The 20118-nt window shown below is 42.1% G+C and overlaps 1 protein-coding gene across 2 annotated transcripts in view; it reads left to right on the top strand.

The window, feature by feature from the left end:
• The first annotated feature begins 18412 nt into the window (after nucleotides 1–18412).
• Nucleotides 18413–20118, top strand: part of RNF217 (ring finger protein 217) — a 54607-nt gene continuing 52901 nt past the window's right edge. For both annotated transcript variants that reach the window (XM_072141618.1, XM_072141620.1), the window contains exon 1: nucleotides 18413–19204. In XM_072141618.1, the coding sequence (XP_071997719.1) occupies nucleotides 18707–19204 (498 nt within the window). In that variant the 5' untranslated portion in view covers nucleotides 18413–18706. The remainder of the gene's footprint in view (nucleotides 19205–20118) is intronic.

Genomic DNA, 20118 nt, shown 5'->3' with positions numbered 1-20118 from the left:
ATACGGACCACAGGATACGGACCACAGGACATGGACAACAGGAATGCGTCTGTAAACGCACAGAAACACGGAGGTGTCTGGGAACGCTCAGGAAACAGGACCACGGAAAACACAAAGGAACAGGACCTTGGGATACACACAGGAGGCTTTCACTTCAGTGGGTAGACTTGAAGATCCGGCCAGGAGTGAAGGAAACCCCAGGGTATGTATGGGAACCCCGTAAGTGAGCAGCACCAATGGGAAGGATACTGGCCCTTTAAGTTCAGGGAAGTGAGCGCGAGCGCGCCTTAGGAGTGGGAGCGCGCGGCCTGGAGGCAGGAGGCATGCGGCCTGCACATCGGGATCCGGAGCACAGACAGGATCCTGGAAAGGTGAGTGAGTGCAGGGGGATGGGGACCGGCAGGCAGCGAAGCACGGGTGTACCCGCGATCCGTGACATGGATCGCGGGAGCACCCGTGACACACAGTAAATGTTCTGCCCTTGATAGAAGAGCTAATCCACTGTTGCTTATTTATTATTCATGTTTTTCAACATTGTAGCATTATGGTAGATCCATTTTTAATTAAAATGTTTGCAAAATAACTTTGCAAATGTATATTTATAACTAGAGAAAAGGCCATGTGATGTCTCCCGTCATCTACCTCCTCCACTTATGCTATTTCTGATGAATTATCATAAGATTGCATATTCTTTACTTCTATGCAACAGCTGTTAATGTTTGCTTGCAACAGCTCATTTTCCGCTTGTCATTCAGAAGGCAAAACTCTGGTGGGTTCCTATGACTTTGGGAGTGTGACACATTCTTGTGACCAAAGCAATATCAGAAGATAACATAAGATTCTGTGAGTCATGCCCCAGTAGACTTGAGGAAATGTCCCTACTTAGTTATATTTTTTAGTTAGTAAGTTTGAAAAGACTATTTGTCCATCAAGTTCACCCAAATTCAACCAAGTTTTATAATATAAAAGCAAACAAATATACTCATCTTTGACATCCAAAGCTGGTATATGATATGCTGTTATGTGAACTCTGGAACTGGCCAATGTTCTCTCTAGAGCGGAAGAGAAAGACTTTTAAAAACCTTTAGCACTGAATATGTAGCATTTGCACAGAGCCTTGTGTACACAATTCTTATAGGAAATATATCAGCAGTTATACACTGGAGTGGTTGAATTGTACTAGTGCTGGAAGACAGCTTTTTTGGTGTCCGAGGCAGATAAGCAAATTGCATCACCACACTAGCCAGAATATCAAGTCAGAAGAGAAGATGTCTCTGGTCCCTCCCGTCTTTTCCTTGCCACCTGTTAAAGCAGCAGCTGATTCAGAGAACCGGAAAGTAGAAGGTAGACAATACGGTCCCTACTCTGCCATAGACATGGAAAGCACAGGACGTCAGCGACCTGGTGCAGCCAGCACAGTGACTTCACACACTGCACTGCATCTCCAGGACACTGACATCCAGAAAGAGGACAATGTTGGCACGCTTTGTGGAAGCAGGGAAGGGAAAGAAACGGACTGTATATAGTAATCACTGGGGGGGGGGGGGGCTGTAGAAAGTAATTACCTGGGGTGCTGTATACAATAATCACTGGGGGCTGTATATAGTAATTACCTGGTGGGGGGCGCTGTATATAGTAATTGCCTGGGAGGGGTCTGTATAAAGTACTCAATGGGGGACTGTATATAGTAATCAGTGAGGGATTGTATATAGTAATTATAGTAATTGCCTTGGGTGCAGTATACAGTGGTTGTGTATTAATAGCTGTATGTATTAATTACTAGAGGTTGTATATTTGTCATACCACAACATTTATCAAAGTAAAATGGTGGCACTGGAGAGCAGGAACATACCTAAAATGTAACTTTCTACTGTAAATATGCTGTGATTTGTCAGTCAGATTTGACTGACTACTAACAGCGCTCAATTGGTAGGCTTACATGGGCAGGAGGTTCTCTTGCTTATGTCAACCAACATTCATCATGATATCACCATGTCAGCCAACATGGTGATTTTAGAGGTGACCATTTTAACAATAATAACACCACATTTGTCATGTAGACATGTTGAGAGCATTTCCTGATTTTGATGAGTTCAAATTAAATATTTTATTAACTTAAAAACTAAATCAAACGGACCAACTTTTTTTTTTATAATAACTAGGAAGATTGACAACAAATCAGTGTTTGAGACACTTCTGGAGCTCTAATGAGCACTGGGATGTATATTTGTAAAAAGACTACAGCGCTTGTGTGAATCATGCAGTTCTTACAGGGTGCTGGGTGCTGTCACAAACCCCACCCTACCCAATGACTTTATATTTACCGTATAAACTTGTGTATAAGCCGAGTTTTTCAGCACAAAAAATGTGCTGAAAAACGTCCCCTCGGCTAATACATGAGTCACAAGTTAAAACACACTTAAAAAATACTTAAAAAATAATAAACTTATATACTCACCCTCCGGTGGCCCCGATCTGCAGCGCTGCTCCCCCGATGTCCGCGCGGGTCCTCTTCTGGCTTCCGCGCCCGTCTTCTGTCTTCTATACATCGCGCTGGGCGCCGCCATCGCTCTCTCCTTGGCGCGCGCCCAGCGCGATGTACAGAAGTCGGGCGCGGTAGCCAGAAGAGGATCCGCGCGGACAACGGGGGAGCAGCGCTGCAGATCGGGGCCACCGGAAGGTGAGTATATAAGTTTATTATTTTTTTTAATGCTGGGCTGTATACTACTGGGGGCAGGCTGGGCAGTGTTGTATTCTACTAGGGGCAGGCTGGGCAGTGCTGTGTACTACTGGGGGCAGGCTGGGCAGTGTTGTATATTACTGGGGCAGGCTGGGCAGTGCTGTATACTACTGGGGGCAGGCTGGGCAGTACTGTATACTACTGGAGGCAAGCTGGGCAGTGTTATATACTACTGGGGGCAGGCTGGGCAGTGATGTATACTATTGGGGGCAGGCTGGGCTGTGCTGTATATTACTGGGGACAGGCTGCATACTACTGGGGGCAAGCTGGGCAGTGCTGTATACTACTGGGGGCAGGCTGGGTAGTGCTGTATACTACTGGGGGCAGGCTGGGCAGTGTTGTATACTACTGGGGGCAGGCTGGGCAGTGCTGTATACTACTGGGGGCAGGCTGGGCAGTGCTGTATACTATTGGGGGCAAACTGGGCTGGGCTGTATACTACTGGGGCAGGCTGGGCTGTGCTGTGTACTACTGGGGGCAGGCTGTATACTACTGGGGCAGGCTGTATACTACAAGGGGCAAGCTGGGGTGGCTGTATACAACTGGGGGCAGGCTGGGATGTCTGTATCCTACTGGGGGCAGGCTGGGATGGCTGTATACTACTGGGGGCAGGCTGTATACTATAGGGGGCTGGCTCGCTATATACTGGGGCGGGGGTCTGTGACCAATCCATTTCCCACCCTTGGCTTATACTCGAGTCAATAGGTTTTCCCAGTTTTTGGTGGTAAAATTAGGGGTCTCGGCTTATACTCGGGTCAGCTTATACTCGAGTATATATGGTACCTATTGTAAGGATTAACCCCATAATGGTAAATTTACTGATTAGGTGTACAGATTCATATGACTAGAGAATATGTCCAGTGTCATGCTTTAACCGGTTCACGACTGAATACACGGCGGGCAGCGGGTCCCGGTGGATGGAGAGGGCTCACGAGCTGAGCCCTCTCCATTGCTGGTAAGTCTTTGCTGCACGTTGCACCCATCGCACATTGTAATGAATGAGGAGGAAATTCCCCATATACTGCCATACTGTAGTATGGCAGTATATGATAGGATAGTACAGACAACCTAAGGTTAAAGTACCCTATGGAGTCTGAAAAACAGTAAAAATAAAAATAAAAAAAAGTTAAAAAAAGATATATAATAAAAAAAAATAAAAATCCCCCCTCTTTCCCTAGAACTGATATAAATATAAATAAACAGTAAAAATCATAAACACATTAGGTATCGCCGCATCTGAAAATGCCTGATCTATCGAAATATAATAACGTTTTTTCACTGCATTTAACCCCGTAACGTAAAATAGATCTTAAAGTCAAAAATGGAACTTTTTTGCCATTTTGTAAAATATTTAAAAACTCTATAAAAAGTGATCAAAAGGCTGTATAGTACTTAACATGGTACCATTGAAAACATTATCAAATGTTGCAAAGAATGACATTACCCACAGCTTCGTACAACAAAGTATAAAAAAATTATTAGTGCCAGAAGATGGCAAAATCAAAAAAAATTTTGTACAGGAGGTTTTAATTTTTGTAAATGTATGAAAACATTATAAATCCTATACAAATTTGGTATCCCCGTGATCATACTGACCCAAAGAATAAAGTAGACATGTAATTTGGGGCGCACAGTGAAATCTGTAAAATCCAAGCCCACAAGAACACGGCACCAAAGCCTTTTTTTTCCAATATCACTGCATTTGGATTTTTTTTCTTGCTTCCCAGTACATGGCATGGAATATTAAATACCACCATTTTGAAATGAAAATAAGCCATAACACAGCTCTGTACATGGAAAAATAAAAAAGTTATAGATTTTTGAAGGTAGGGAGTGAAAAATGAAAACGTAAAAACGAAAAAGGGCTGTGGCGTTAAGGGGTTTATAGCTACCACCCACTGAGCCAGAGTTCCTCTTTGTAGTGTTAGATAACAATCTACCTAGCTCCATTAGGCTCATTGGGATGAGGAGGAAGTGGGGGATTTGAGTAATATAAGACCTCCCTCCCCCTGCCATATTTATCACAACCTGAGCTGGATCACTCATTCAGAGCAGCTGGGGTGTGGTGCAGCAATTGATTATTCTGCCTGGCACGGAGAACAGTGATTACATCATCCTCTGGTACAGTGCATAACTGATGTCAGAGGAAAGGCGCCAAGCCACAGAAGCGACACAGCTTCATTATCATAATTTTATAATTGTTTTTTCATCGAAACCACTCACCTCAGGGATTAAACAAGATATGATTCTGCTTCAGTGTACAGCCTTCTTAAGTGTGATCAATGTTTGATTCATAATGCATCAAACTGCAGATTTTCTTTAATGAACAAAATTGTTTTCAGCTAAACACATAAGCCCGCTACTGATGCATTTCAAACACAATTCAAGGTAAAAATTGAGGGTGCATCCACACATTCAGTTTTTCAGATGCAGTTTTTGAAGCCAAAAGCAGGTGTGGATCATAATGGGAGAGACAAATAATTGAAAAGTTCTACTCCTCCTCCTCCTCCTTTTACTCCATTCCTGGTTTGGGCATCAAAAACTGCATCTGAAAACCTGAACGTTTAACTGCACTGAGGATGTGTTCACCATTTTGGCTGAATTGTGTTTTGAGATGCAACTCTATAAGAATGGTGAGGGTTTGGCCCGATCGCATATGCATTTCCACTGAAACACTGTGAGCTCCAGGTGTTTTGATTGTTTATATGCCAAACATTTGTTGCTTATTAACAAAACGCAATTCAGACAACCAGGAAGCAAAACACAACACAAATGACTGGGTATGCATGCAAATCAATCTGGCCCTACCCTTCCCTAAAAAATAAAACTTAACAAGAAAGGTACCTATGCCATGATAGAATAAGGCAGTGCCAGGTATTTCATTGCATAACACAAAACAAGTAATGTGCTATAATTACAGAAGCTATATGGATACCAGCTATGTTATAATGTCAGCTCCCTAAAAAGAATGTGTTATAATGTAGCAGCATTTAAAGGAAATCTATATTCAAAATGAAGCATGATAAATCGGGGACACTTACTCATAGATCCAGGCACTATGACTGTCGTAAACTTCTAATATCCGTTAGCCATCGCCTCCTTCCTTCTAAAATCAACTTTTAAAAGTATGCTGAGGAGCAGTCCATGCACATGCACATTCACAGGCTGTTCCAGTGTGCAAGGAGCACTTCCCACCACCCACTGTGTGCTCAAACATCCTCTACTGCAGTGAGATTCCATCAAAGAGAGAGAGGGGGAAAGTGCTTCGGTAGGTGAGACAGTGTAACAGCCTGTGATACTGCAGAATGGAGGGGCTCTGTTGTCCTTAAAGGGGTATTCTCTTGTGGGCATTCACATTCAGTTTCATTAATCTGCCTTAGATAAACATTTCTTCAATTGGATGTTATTAAAAAAAATTTTCCTATGTGAAGATAATTTCTCATAAACATAGCCATGTTGTCCCTTAGAAATGAGATAGCTTCCTCGGATACGACCACCTCACACTCTGGTAGCGGTGGCCAGACATGTGCTATTGAGTCCTGCCGGACCATTAGGATTCAGCAATCATTACCACAGGACGGCTGTGGGACCTGCTGTAACTCCCGGACATTTCATATACAAAAACTTTTTGTTCCTTTGTGCAATCCCTCCAGCAGACGTGGCCGTATCCGGGGAAGCTATCTCGTTTCTAAGGGACCTTATCACTACATTTATGGGAAATTATCTTCACACAGGAACATTTTTTTAATAACATCTAATTGACTAAATGTTTATATATGGCAGATTAATGAATCTGGATGTAAATGCCCAGACGAGAATACCCCTTTAAGGACGCAGCCATTTTATAGCTTAAGGCTCAGCCCCATTTTTTGTATTCTGACTTGCGTCGCTTTATATGGTTATAACTTTTGAACACTTTTACTTATCAAAGCTATGAGATTGTTTTTTCCTCACATGTTGTACTTTATTTTAGTGGTAAATTTTGGCTGATAAGTTTTGCATTGATTTACAAAAAGAGAAAAAATGATGAATTTTTTTGAAAAATTTGCCATTTTCGATATTCAAATTAATCATTGCATTTTCAGGCAGATAGATTTACCAGCTAAATCAGTTGCTGAATAACATTTCCCATATGTCTACTTTACATTTTCATAATTTTTGGAATGTCTGGATGATTTATTTTGATGTCAAACAGCTTACAAATCAAATTTATCGATTTTCTGTTTTTTTCAGAATTGACTATTGGGATAAATACTGTTTTGAATGAAGTTTTACACATTTAACATTAAAACCCCCTATATAATGAACGTATTTTCATATCTGCACCCCTCAAAATATCAGAAACAGCTTTTAGGAAGATTGTTAACCCCTTGAGATCTTAATAGTAATTGAATCAAAATGAAATTTAGAATGGTCAAATTGTGTCAGTTATACGTTCATTTGACCCTAAAATTTACACACTTCCAAAAGACAAAAAGAGAAAACACATCTTACAATTTGTTCGGCAATTCCTCACGAGTACAGAGACCCCCCACATGTGGCCGTTACTTGTTGTATGGGCGCACAGTGAGACGCAGAAGGGAAGGAGGGACCTGCATTTTGGGGTTGGTATCCCCTATTGCTGATACTATAGGAACTCTTTTTGAGGGCAGGAGTAGAAAAGCATCAATACTGTACTGGATTTTTTTTTAGTATTCACCGTATAGCCTAAAAATCATGTTATCTTTATTCTATGGCTCAATACGATTATGGGGATACCATACATGAATATTTTTTTCTTACGTTTTACTAAATTTGTCAGATAAAACCCTAATGTGGGAAAAGTGGCATCACATTTTAAATTTTTTGGCTATGGAGCTGGTTGATGGCTTGTTTTTTTTGTGGGACATGTTGTACTTTGCAACAGCATCATCCTGGAGTACATATGTTTTTTTGGGATAGTATAGTTATAGGTAAAAATCATAATTTTTGGCAGGTTTTTAACAGTTTTTTTTAATGGCATTCATCATGTGGGTTCCATAATTATTTACTATTATTTGACGGGTTGTTACGGACGCGGTGATAATATATATGTGTGGTTTGTGTAATGATTTAGACTTTTTATTGGGTTATATGTCTCTTTATATGTTTTGGGGCTTATGGGCATTTTTATTGATTTATTAGTTTATTTTTTATTGAATAACATTTTTTTAACTTATTACTATTTCCACCATGGGACAGGAACAGGCAATCATCTGATTGCTTGTTCATGATAATACTCTGCAATAATCATGTATTGCAGGGTATAAGCAGTGCCAGCCTATGCACATGCAGGGCTGGTTCTAGACAAAGTGGGGCCCTGGACAAAACTGAATTTCGGGCCCCAAAATAAAACTATTTTATGACAAGTCACAGTCAGTAAGAGGCTCCCTTTAGTATGGTAAAACAAAATGTAATATGGGAGAATTTTATAGGAGATAGATGTTAGGGAGAATGAAGGGCAGCACGGTGGCTCAGTGGTTAGCAGTGCAGTCCAGCCTTGCAGCGCTGGTCAATATCTGCAAAGAGTTTGTATGTTCTCTGGGTATTTTTGTGGGTTTCCTCCGGGTTCTCCGGTTTCCTAGCACACCAAAAACTTACTGGAATGTTGATTAGGTTGTGAGCCCCATGGGGACAGGGACTGATTTGGCAAGTTCTGTGCAGCACTGCGTAATCTGTGTGCGCTATATAAATAAAGGTATTATTAATTATAATTATTATGATAGAAGATAAATATTAAAGATGATAGAGATTTCTAGATGCAGAACTATACATTAGATTATATATATACAGTAGATTGATATAGATAGATATATAGAGATAAATACAGTAGAAGAGAAATAGAAGATTGATTGAAAAATAGATAAAATGGTCAGATATATGAGATAGATGAATAGACAGATAGATATATAGACAGGATATAGATGATAAGCATCTTCATCCAAGCGGCATTAACCCTTTAACTGCCAGGCATTTCTGGATATTTTGTCGCGTTATTGGCCAGAGCAATTTTTAGAATTTTGATGTTTACAAATCAAATCGAAATTACAGCAAAAATTATTAAAGTAAACCCAAATATTTACCATCATATCTCTTTAATGTAATAGATGGACATGTGTAGAGTTCACAAATGCTTCATATTGACATGTTCACATAAATAAATCATCATAATCAATAAAACTAAAATAACTAAATATCTGCTTTTCAGCTAAAAATTTTAAGACAGTCACAACCTGCAAAATATATTAAGAAAACAGATTAAAAAGTAAAGGCACCCGTAAAACCTATATAATTTTGAAAGCAGACAACCAGGCGATGCATTTAGCAATTAAAATTTGACCATCCTCATGTAACTTTGTGACAAACACAAATTATTAAACCAAAAGTGCATTGAAAATGCCTTGATAACGTATGTTTTTACATAAAATTCACAAAGTGGAGGTTTACGCACAAATAGGGATTTAAAAATAATAATACAAAGTGAGCAGGGCACAACATCAAGAATTTACACTCCCAAAAATGCTAAAACTAAAACCATTACATATTTGGTTGCTATCCACACAAAATAAAAAGCTCCTATTTGGTCAAAGTCAATTTTTTCCAGAAATCACCATGTAAACAAGAATAACTTTTAAATTCATACACACTACCACCTTCATGCAACTTTGCAGCAAACAGCAATAAAATGCAACAATTACATGAAAATTCATAATTTCATCTACACTATGTACAAATCCAAATGCTTATATAAAGAAAACATACTTTCCTAAACAGCAAGATGTGAGGAGATCATACATACCCACATGTGTATATTCACCAAAATATGCAGCAAAGGGAACGGTAAATCCAGAGGGGACACCAAACTATTTTTGCAGAAAATTGCACTGATCTTCATACAGATTTATCATTGTACTCTCACCTCACACTATAGTAAACCAAATAAATAATTATATATTCATAAACCGAGCTAATGAGATAATAAAGTCACTTTTAGATGTGAGCCGTTGTATTAGCCGCACAATAACAGAACCCTTCATGCTTCATAAGAATTTGAGTGAAAACGTCATAACATAGGTGTAAATAATGGAGGATGGTGTGAAATAAAAACTTTATTCCTGAACATGTGTGTCTTTGGTGTTACATATAACTTAATGGATATGTTCTGGGTCGCGGTGTTAATATGTAGCGACATAAGGCGAAGAGGATCATCGTATCAGTCAATTTTAGCAAAAAAAAAACCACCACAAAATAAAAGGCAATAAGAGAGAAAGTGTGTTCTTAGATAGTTCTGGATAGGGAAGGGTTAAAAACATGAATATTAGTTGATATTATTCCTTCTCAAAATGTAGTAACATGTAAAGTGAATATTTCCATTATCTGTGAGGTGCAGCAGCTCCTGTGTGCAGCCAATTCTTCCTGTAGCCTGATGGCTAATAATCTGATGGGGGGCTATATCTCTGGCTCTGTGAAACAGAACAAAATCTGTGTTTCTAAGTGTCAGGAAAATGGAGATATTAACTGTTATATATAAAAATCACACCTGAAATTCTCACTTTAAAGGGTAGGTGGATGTATGGGACGTGAGGATAGCCCTTTTTTGAAATAATCCTCACATCCTCGCTATCTATTTAAACCTTTAATATCCTAATAAGTAAATTTTCTCAAGCGATTACTGGGGCATGGAGTAGCCGGACATGAGGCTACACATCGCCGCTACTCCCCAGTAGCCTCTTTTCTCCTCCTACCCTGACATCTTCGGCACGCAGCTCCTCGTAACTCTGCGCCCTTGTCCGAGAAGCCGGAGTTCTGCGCATGTGCAGTAGCTCCGGCTTCAGAGCAGTGGCCGAGCAGCCGCACTCACAACCCAATCAACTAATAACACCTTCAGATAGCGCTCCCGGGTCACTAGCGCCAGCACTGGGCATACCCGGGCAAGTGCTGGGGCCCAGAGCTGCTGGTGGGCCCACATAAGGCTGTTTATGGGAGTGAGGGGGACTGTATCTAATGAATTCATAGGGGGTTAGGGGAGTTATGATGAACTAGGGAATATTTTCAGGAACAGGAGACTGCTGTAGTTAGTGAATTTTTAATGCTACCATGTGAGTTCACTGCAAAGCGGCCTACTGAGGCTCTGTTGCCCAGGGGTCTACTGAAACCTGGAGCCAACCCTGTGGGTGCGCGTGTTCACATGTTGCACTTTGGTTGCGTTTTTATTGCATTTAAAACGCATTACAACAGCTGAGGGGTGGTGATTTGCCTTATTATATTACTATTTACATTTGCTAACACACGGTTAACACACGTGTTAACAAAACACACATGTTAACACATTGTTAACATCACATTTACAGTGTGTTTTGTAAACACAAATGTTAACAGTAATGTAATAAGGCAAATCACCTCTCCTCAGCTGTTGTAATACGTTTTAACCAGTTCGCGCCCGCCCAACGTGTATTCACGGCGGAGGTCGGATCGCGCTGCATGGAGAGGGCTCACGGGCTGAGCCCTCTCCATAGCCGGTAAGTCTTTGCTGCATATTGCAGATAAGGCTTACCGGTAACACCCGCGATCGGTGCTAGCACCGATCGCGGGTGTTTTCACAGCGATGGCTGCCGGCAAAGCTGCCGGCAGCCTCAAAAAGATAGCGCCGCCATCTTACCTGGGATCGCCGCTCCCCGTGACGTCATCGGGGGGCGGCGATCCGTCTCCATGGTAGCCTCGGGTCTTCCTAAGACCCGAGGCTATTTCCTTTTAACCCCTTCATTACAATGTGCTGATAGCACATTGTAATGAATGAGGAGGAAAATCCCCATATACTGCCATACTGTAGTATGGCAGTATATGATAGGATCGATCAGACAACCTAGGGTTAAAGTACCCTAGGGAGTCTGAAAAATAGTAAAAATAAAAATTAAAAAAAGTAAAAAAAAAAAATTATAATAAAAAACCCTAAAATTTCAAATCACCCCCCTTTCCCTAGAACTGACATAAATATAAATAAACAGTAAAAATCATAAACACATTAGGTATTGACACGTCCAAAAATGCCCGATCTATCAAAATATAATAACGGTTTTTCAATGCGTTTAACCCCGTAACGGAAAATAGAGCCCAAAGTCGAAAATGCCACTTTGCCATTTTGAAAAATATAAAAAAATCTATGAAAAGTGATCAAAAGGTCGTACAGTCTTAAAAATGATATCATTGAAAATATTATCAAATTTTGCAAAAAATGACATCACCCACAGCTCAGTACATCAAAGTATAAAAAAGTTATTAGCACCAGAAGTTGGCAAAATAAAAAAAATTATTTTTGTACAGGAGGTTTTAATTTTTGCAAATGTATGAAAACATTATAAAACCTATACAAATTTGGTATCCACTTAATCGTACCGACCCAAAGAATAAAGTAGACATGTCATTTGGGGCGCTCAGTGAAAGATGTAATATCCAAGCCCACAAGAAAATGGCGCAAATGCGTTTTTTCACCATTTTCACTGCATTTGGAATTTTTTTCCCGCTTCCGGGTACATGGCATGGAATATTCAATACCATCACTATGAAGTGCAATTTGTTACGCAGAAAACAAGCCATTACACAGCTCTTTACCTGTAAAAATAAAAAATTTATAGATTTTTGAAGGTGGGGAGTGAAAAATGGACATGAAAAAACAGGAAAGGGCCCGGTCCTTAACCAGTTAAAACGCAATGCCCTGAGGGCGCCTTCCCATGTGGTGTTTTACTCACATTTTTAAATGCATCCAAAACGAAAGTGGTAGGGGTTTTGGACAAAACACACATGCGTTTGTAATGAAACGCAAGTGGGAGTGGGGTCTGCCTGAAACGCATGCGTTTCGTGGAAAGGGGCCCTGAGAGTTGTCTCGTACAGTAGAAGCTGTGCCAGGGTGGTGCCATGTGCCGTTTTTGTTGCTTTTTTAACCTCATCGAAAATGCAAGGGAATATGCCAGACCTCCTCCCACTTGCACACACATTAGTTTAATTTTTGAAAATATATTAAAACACAATGAAACCTATATAGATTTTGTATCACCGCGATCCTACCGAACCAAAGAATAAAGCAGAGGTGTTATTTGAAGCGCAGAGTGAGAGTTGTAAAAACTGAGCTCACAAGAACGTGATGCACATGCCCTTTTTTTTTAATTTTTCCACATTTGGATTTTTTTCCATGAAATAATAAATAACATCACGGGAAAGTAAAATTTGTTATGCACAAAATAAAAATGAAAAAATTATGGATTTTTGAAGGTGGAGAGGGAAATGAGTGGAAAAACCCTGCGTCCTTAAGGGGTTAAAGGTGCACCACAAAAAAGTTGATGAACTCTGTTGGGTCAGTGCGGGGAAGCAACAGATTCTTGATTTCAATTCCCAGGTCAACATCTGCAAAGAGTTTGTATGTTCTCTCCGTGTTTGTGTGGTTTTCCTCCAGGTCCTCCAGTTTCCTCACACACTCCAAAAACATATTGGTATGTTGCTTAGATTGTGAGCCCTATGGGAACAGGGATCGATTTGGCAAGTACTGTGCAGCAATGCGTAATCCGTGTGCACTATATAAATAAAGGAATTATTTAATATTATTAGCGGAGCGGACGGGAGTGGGCCGGCGCGGGGCATTACTGTCCCTGCGCACTCGCTGCTGCCGGCGACTTTTCATACGTGAAAAGTCACCGGCTGCGTTTTTTTCTATGTCTGGCGTAGGATAAACGCTGCGCTGCTGGCAGTCCGATACATCAAGAGGCAAAAGCCTCTTGATGTATCGGGCTGCGAATTTGCAGCGGCGGGGCTATCATACGCTGGCGCACGAGTGCCAGCGTGTGATAAATATCCCCCTTAGTGCAGTTTCCGACATTCTTAGTAAATGTGCGCCAATAATTTTTAAAACGTTTTTAATGGCATTCTCATGGCACATGTACAATGTCAATGTGCACTATGCTGCTCTTCCACCAGCATGCAGGGACTCCTTGCATCCTTTCATTACTTTGTTGCATTGAGTCCAGTCCCTTTCACTGTAATAAACTGAACATAACTGAAGACACATAAGTTACTATCTGTTTTTAACATTTATTATGACAAATCTTCAATCCATATCTCATGTCTATCAATCTATTTCTTCTATCTATCTCTTCTATCTCTCTCTCTATCTAACAAGAGTGTATGCTAGCACCCGAAGATCCTGCCACACTATCTATCTAAAAAAACCTGATATAATAACTAATGGAAAAAAAAGATACTTTTTCAATCTGTCTCCCATTGACTTCAATGTAAATAACATCTGTCATGCTTTTTTTTTATGAACAAAAATGCATCCATAATGGATAACATAAGATTTACATTGATACATTAAACTTCCATTCTTTACGTTTTTTAACTGAGGTAAGGAACTGAGGTTTGAACAAAAGTGTGAACTTAGCTTTTTAGTTTTGCAGGATGTCTGAACAGGTATATTAACCTCTTTCTGTCTAAGCCATTTTAGACCTTTAGGCCTGATTTTTAACATTTGCCCTGTGTCATTATAGGAGGTTATAACTTAGTGACGCTTTAACTTAACCAGGCGATTTTGAGACTGTTTTATCGTCACACATTGTACAGGCAGTCCCCGGGTTACGTACAAGATAGGGACTGTAGGTTTGTTCTTAAGTTGAATTTGTATGTAAGTCGGAACTGCATATTTTCTCATTGTAATCCCAGCCAGAACTTTTTTGGTCTCTGTGACAATTGGATTTAAAAAATGTTGGGTTGTGGTAAGAATCAATATTAACACTAAAGCTTCATTGCAGACACATTTGATAACTGTTACAGCTGATTATTGTAGCCTAGGACTAAAGTACAATAAATTACCAATATCCAGAGGTCCGTTTGTAACTAGGGGTCGTATGTAAGTCGAGTGTCCTTAAGTAGGGGACCGCCTGTACTTCAAAGTAATAGAAAAATTTTGATGATATCTTTTGTGTTTAGTTATGAAAAAAATTGAAATTATTCAATTATTATTATTATTCATTTTCATAGCACCCAAGTAACTTTATAACTAACATTTCCAGAATGTCTGCTTTATATCGGCACAGGGTTTTATGCATCCTCTCTCTTTTCTAGGTTGTTAGGAGGTTCAGAATTTTGGGTGCAATTTTTCTCATTTTTATGAAAATCGCCAAAACCCTTATGTAGAGGCACCTTCTCAGCTTTAACTAACTTTCAGAGGCCTAAACAGCAGTAAAAGCCCATAAATGATGCCATTTTACAAACTATGCCCCTCAATGTGTAAAAAATCTACTTTAAGAAGTATGTTAACCCTTTAGATGCTTCAAAGGGGTTAAAACAAAATGGAGGTGTAATTTACAAGCGGCAAAAATTAAACCGTTACAAAGTATTAAATGACAAAAAACTCCACAAAGTTTGATACCCAATTTCTCCCGAGTATGAGGATGCCCCATATGTGGTGGTGACTGCTGTATGGGCGCACGGCCGGCATAGAAGGGAAGCTGCGCCATTCAGAACAGATCTGCAATGTCACATTTTACAGCCTATAAATTGTTTATTTTTATTCATTTGGACATATGGGAGATTTTTTTTTGTGGATGAGATCCACTTTTCAGGCACATAATTTACGGGGGGGGGGGCTCAATAGCTAATAATCAGATTTTATTAACTCTTTCTTGGTGGTGGTTAAAAAAATCATTAATTCTTCGGCTGGCTTTACCCATACCATAGAAATAATGTGTTATCTTTATTCTCTGGGTCATCACGATTACGGCGATACGCCATTTATATTGCTTTTTTATGGTTAACTTGTTTTGCAGAATATAGAACTCATTTTTTGAGAAACTTGCTTGCTTTTGTACCGCCATGTAACAATGGGCATAACATTTATATTTTTTTGTTTACAGAGCTGGTTTAGAGCTTACAAGCTGTACTTTTTCTTGGTATCATGTTGGGGTAAATGTTACTTTTTGATTACTTTTTATGCGCTTTTTATGAGGTCAGATGTGAAAATTTCATAATTTTTACACATTTTTTTGTGTTTTTTTTTACGTCGTTCACGGTACGGTTTCAGTGATAATATTATTTTATTGTACGGGTTGTAACGGACGTTGTGATGCCAATATGTTGTGTTTTTTTGGTGATTTTTCACTTTTTTATGTTTTATTGGATTATTGCATGGGATGGGACCTTAAGGGACTTTTATTCTTTTTTAATAATTTTTTTTTATTGCACTTTTTTTTTTTTTTTTTTTTACTTTTTTTAACTGTTTTATTTTGTCCCAGGGTGGGACATGAACAAGTGATTTGATTTGATCCCTTGTTCATTGTAATATACCGCAATACTAAAGTGTGCGTAAGCACGATCCTAACAGGCTTCTAGTGAAGGCAGCCCTGGAGTCCTTATTTGGCCTCATGGTTGCCATGGCAATGATCGGCACCTCCGTGCCATCGGCACCCACGGAGGGTGCCGATCGTCGGGGTGATTCACCATAGACGCTGCGGTCACAATGACCGCGGCGTCTATAGGGTTAAACAGCTACCGCGTACCGCAGGGATCCCGCGGCGATCACCCAAGCTCAGCTTCTGAGCCCGGGTGATCGCCATGACGCGATACTACGTCAAGGTGCGGGAACGACCCCCATTCTATGACGTAGTATCACGTCAAGGTGCAGAAAGGGGTTAATAGCAAAGTATTTTCCGCTTTGTTATGAATACATTTTTTAAAAAAAGATACCTTGCTTTCTGTTAGTTTCTGTTTTGCAATATTTTATATATTTTTTTTATTTCTCTGCTTTAGTCACTAAAGGTGGCACCGAAACTCTGGAGCGTGTGTAGGAAAAAGCATATGGAAAACTGAAGGAACAAACTGATACAACTCAAGACCATATGTATTACACTGAAAACAATGTAAAAGAAGCCTTTGACTGATGACACAAGTAATGCTTTAGTTGCGATTTTATAAATGTATGCGTTTTTAAAAACGCAATGCTTGATGTGTGCTAAATGCAAGCAGCTGTGTCTCTTGGAATTTGTAAAAACAAAGTCATCTTGTTCTCCCAGCTGTTTGTGCATGTAATCACATGCGTTTCAAAACGCAGACCACAAAAACAAACATGTTACCACTGCCTACATCCTTTGTATGACCCAGGTGCGCCATTGCCGCCACCGTCTAAGCCTGGGTCGAAAAGAAGGGCATGGGAGCAATGAGGAGCTGGCTGCAGGGAGCGCTGTTAAGTGAATATTCAAATTTTTATTTTTTTTGCTGTGACTACCTATCTACTTGGGGGCATGTGCTGTGGCTACCTATCTACTGGGAGTATGTGCTGGGGTTACCTATCTACTGGGTGTATGTGCTGTGGCTACCTATATTGTGCTGTGGCTACCTATCTATATACTGGGCACATTTACTATGGCTATCTATCTACTTGGGGGCATGTGCTATGGCTACCTATCTACTGGGAGTATGTGCTGTGGCTACCCATCTACTGGGGGGTATGTGCTGGGGCTACCTATATACTGGGAGGCATGTGCTGTGACTACCTATCTCGTGGAAAGCATGTGCTGTGGCTACCTATTTACTGGGAGTGCGTGCTTTAGCTACCTATCTACTGGGGGTATGTGCTGGGACTACCTATCTACTGGGAGGCATGTGGTGGGTGTCAGGATTTGGAGTAGTGAACTCCCTGGACCACCGCAGACAATGATGTAAGCAGACACCTGGGACTGAAATCTAAGTGGCACCCGGTCTTCACCAGAGCCCACTGCAAAGCAGGATGGTCTTGCTGCAGTGTGGTACCACCAGGTCGTTCCACAGGCGCGAGCCAAGGGCGAGGTACAAGATCACTAGGCAGTCTTGTGGTCAGGAATTGCAGACGGCCAAGGCAGGCGGCAATGATGCGGGGTTGGGGATGGAGCAAGAGATCAGGGCTGGCAGCGAAGGAGTAGAATCAGGAACAGGTCTTAGGAAGGAAACACTGTGGAAAGCTTCCTCATAGGCAAGAAGAACTAAGAACCAGCAGGGAATGCTGGGGGCCGCCGGTCTTTAGGAACCAGGGAAGTGGGCAGTGCCAATCAGCGGTGCACTGGCCCTTTAAATCTGTGAGTGCCAGCGCGCGCTGGCCAGCCGGGAAGGGAGCCGGGAAGTGGTAAATTGAGTGAGCTCGGAAAGGGACGCCGCCACGTAGAGGGACACGGGTGTGCCTGCGATCCAAGACCTAGATCGTAGGGGCACCCGTGACATTGGGACTACCTATCTACTGGGGGACGTGCATATGGTACGGCTCTTACGGAATAACATTTTAAAATATGTGGTGTTCATGGCTCTCTCAGCCAAAAATGTTCCTGACCGCTGGCCTAGCTGTATGAAATAGTAAATGTACACGGTTCTGGGCACACATAGCACAGTACATGCAGCGCCTAGCTATATATAATAGTAAATGTACACAGTGCTGAGCACACATAGCAGAGTACATGAAGCGTCTATGGGGCACTAGCAGAGGCTTGAAGAGGAGTCAGAGAATTAGGGACAGTCCTGGCACACGAGTACTAGGTGGAATACGGTAGCAGAGCTTGGCTAGACTGCACGGGGACGAATGCGATGCTCCTGTGTCCGCTGCGGGCTACTAGGGGCACTACGGTAACAGCTGTGAGAGTGGCGGAGCAGGAAAGATGCAGGCTGGCCCCGCCCCCCGCGCTGGGAGCTGTGCGCTGCTATGCACTCCCGGGGCCGCGCGCCGCACTCTACAGGGGACGGGAGCACCGCTCTGGAGTGATAACTTCAGCTCCGTGCATGGGGCTACTGACGGCGGGAAAGAGACTCCGAGGAGCAGTGTCGGCTCGGCCGGATCAGTGGCTCGCCCCTTACACGAGGGGGAGGCGAGAGGCCCCTGCACGGACCCGGAAGCACAAGTGAAGTACGCGGAGTGCCTGCTGTAGAGGGAGCCTGGCGCCGGGAATGGGGGATCAGCATGAGGAGGCACCTCACAGCCAGGACATGCAGCACACCGCCAGCAGTGACCAGGAGCAGGAGGACGACGATGAGGAGGAGGACGGGGGCAGGCTGGAGGAGCCCCGGCCCGAGGAGCCTGTCCCCGGGAGGTTCCTCAGCTCTGTGGCTCACAAGCCCAGGAAGAGATGCGGCGTGCTGTGCACCGTCTACTGCGTGGAGAGTGACTTATCGGGGGAGCTGGTGCCCCCGGCGGAGCACGAGCTGCAGCGCCCCCTTGCGGACGTCACCCCTCGGAGCTCCCTGCGGGGGGCTGGTGAGCTGCCACTGAGCCCGGCCAGCCTGGAGCTGGAGCTCTCCCCCTTCCTGATCAGCAGCCTCGCCGATGGCGGCCACAAGGTGATGATGAGCTGCCGGGTGTGCCTGGAGGACAAGTCCATCAAGCCTCTGCCCTGCTGCAAGAAAGGGGTGTGCGAGGAGTGCCTGAAGCGCTACCTGAGCTCCCAGGTAAGAGCCATGGTCACCCGCAGCGGTGCTGATATTACTACTACTCTCCCTATACATGTCCTGTCCCATCAATGGGATGGATTGTATATAATCTGCTCAGTATTTCCCCAAAAACATACCGGTTGTACCAAATGTGTAACTGCAAATTCTGCACAGATTTCATCCACATTGAAACTCTGTAGATTACAGCTGAGGTGCAGTGTAGAGCCTGCCATGCTACGGATCGCAGATAATAGGGTACCAGAGGTCGTACCCCTATGATCAGGCACCTACCCCCAAATTCCTTTGTGGTCACCCAGCTTTTTTAGACTGCTGCATGGCACATCTCCCTTAAAGTCAACCATGAGGTTATGTTTACCAGGACTTTACGAAATTCCAAGTTTAGAGAAATTGTTAAACTGGTAGGCCAAATGTGAAATGTCTACCTTGAGCTGTTGGGATATTTGGGAAGAAGGAAAGCCTGCCCCCTGCACCTCTGACCTCTGTGACCTGGGCACTTCCTGTGTGGACGGCAGCTTGTTTTCTAAGAAGGAAGATAAAGCAATCTCTAGCACACAGGGTGGTATAAGATAACGTCAGAAAGGATGTTGGCATTTATTATCCTCATCTTCAAAGAGTGCGTCCATAAAGTTATAATGGCGCGTTCAGCAGCTGTCCGTGAGTTAACCATGAGCCAATTAATTAATATCTTCTATTAAAATGAGGTACAGCGTTTTGTCAGGAGTTAAATTCTCTCTTTACATGTTCTGGTGTCCGGATCCTTGTTTCTGCTGTATAACCCACAGTTCTTCCATCACAAGATGCCATCTCTAGATAGGACAGCCTGGCAAACAAATTGTGTAGAATCGCCACCCGTATGTTATCTATAACCTTTAATGATCTAAGACAATAAAGCTGCTCCTTACACTTAGTGC

The sequence above is a fragment of the Engystomops pustulosus genome, chromosome 3 (genome assembly GCF_040894005.1).
Source record: "Engystomops pustulosus chromosome 3, aEngPut4.maternal, whole genome shotgun sequence".
In the NCBI taxonomy this organism is placed as follows: Eukaryota; Metazoa; Chordata; class Amphibia; order Anura; family Leptodactylidae; genus Engystomops; species Engystomops pustulosus.
The sequence above is the reverse complement of the archived record's forward strand: the minus strand, read 5'-3'. Positions and strand labels throughout refer to the sequence as shown.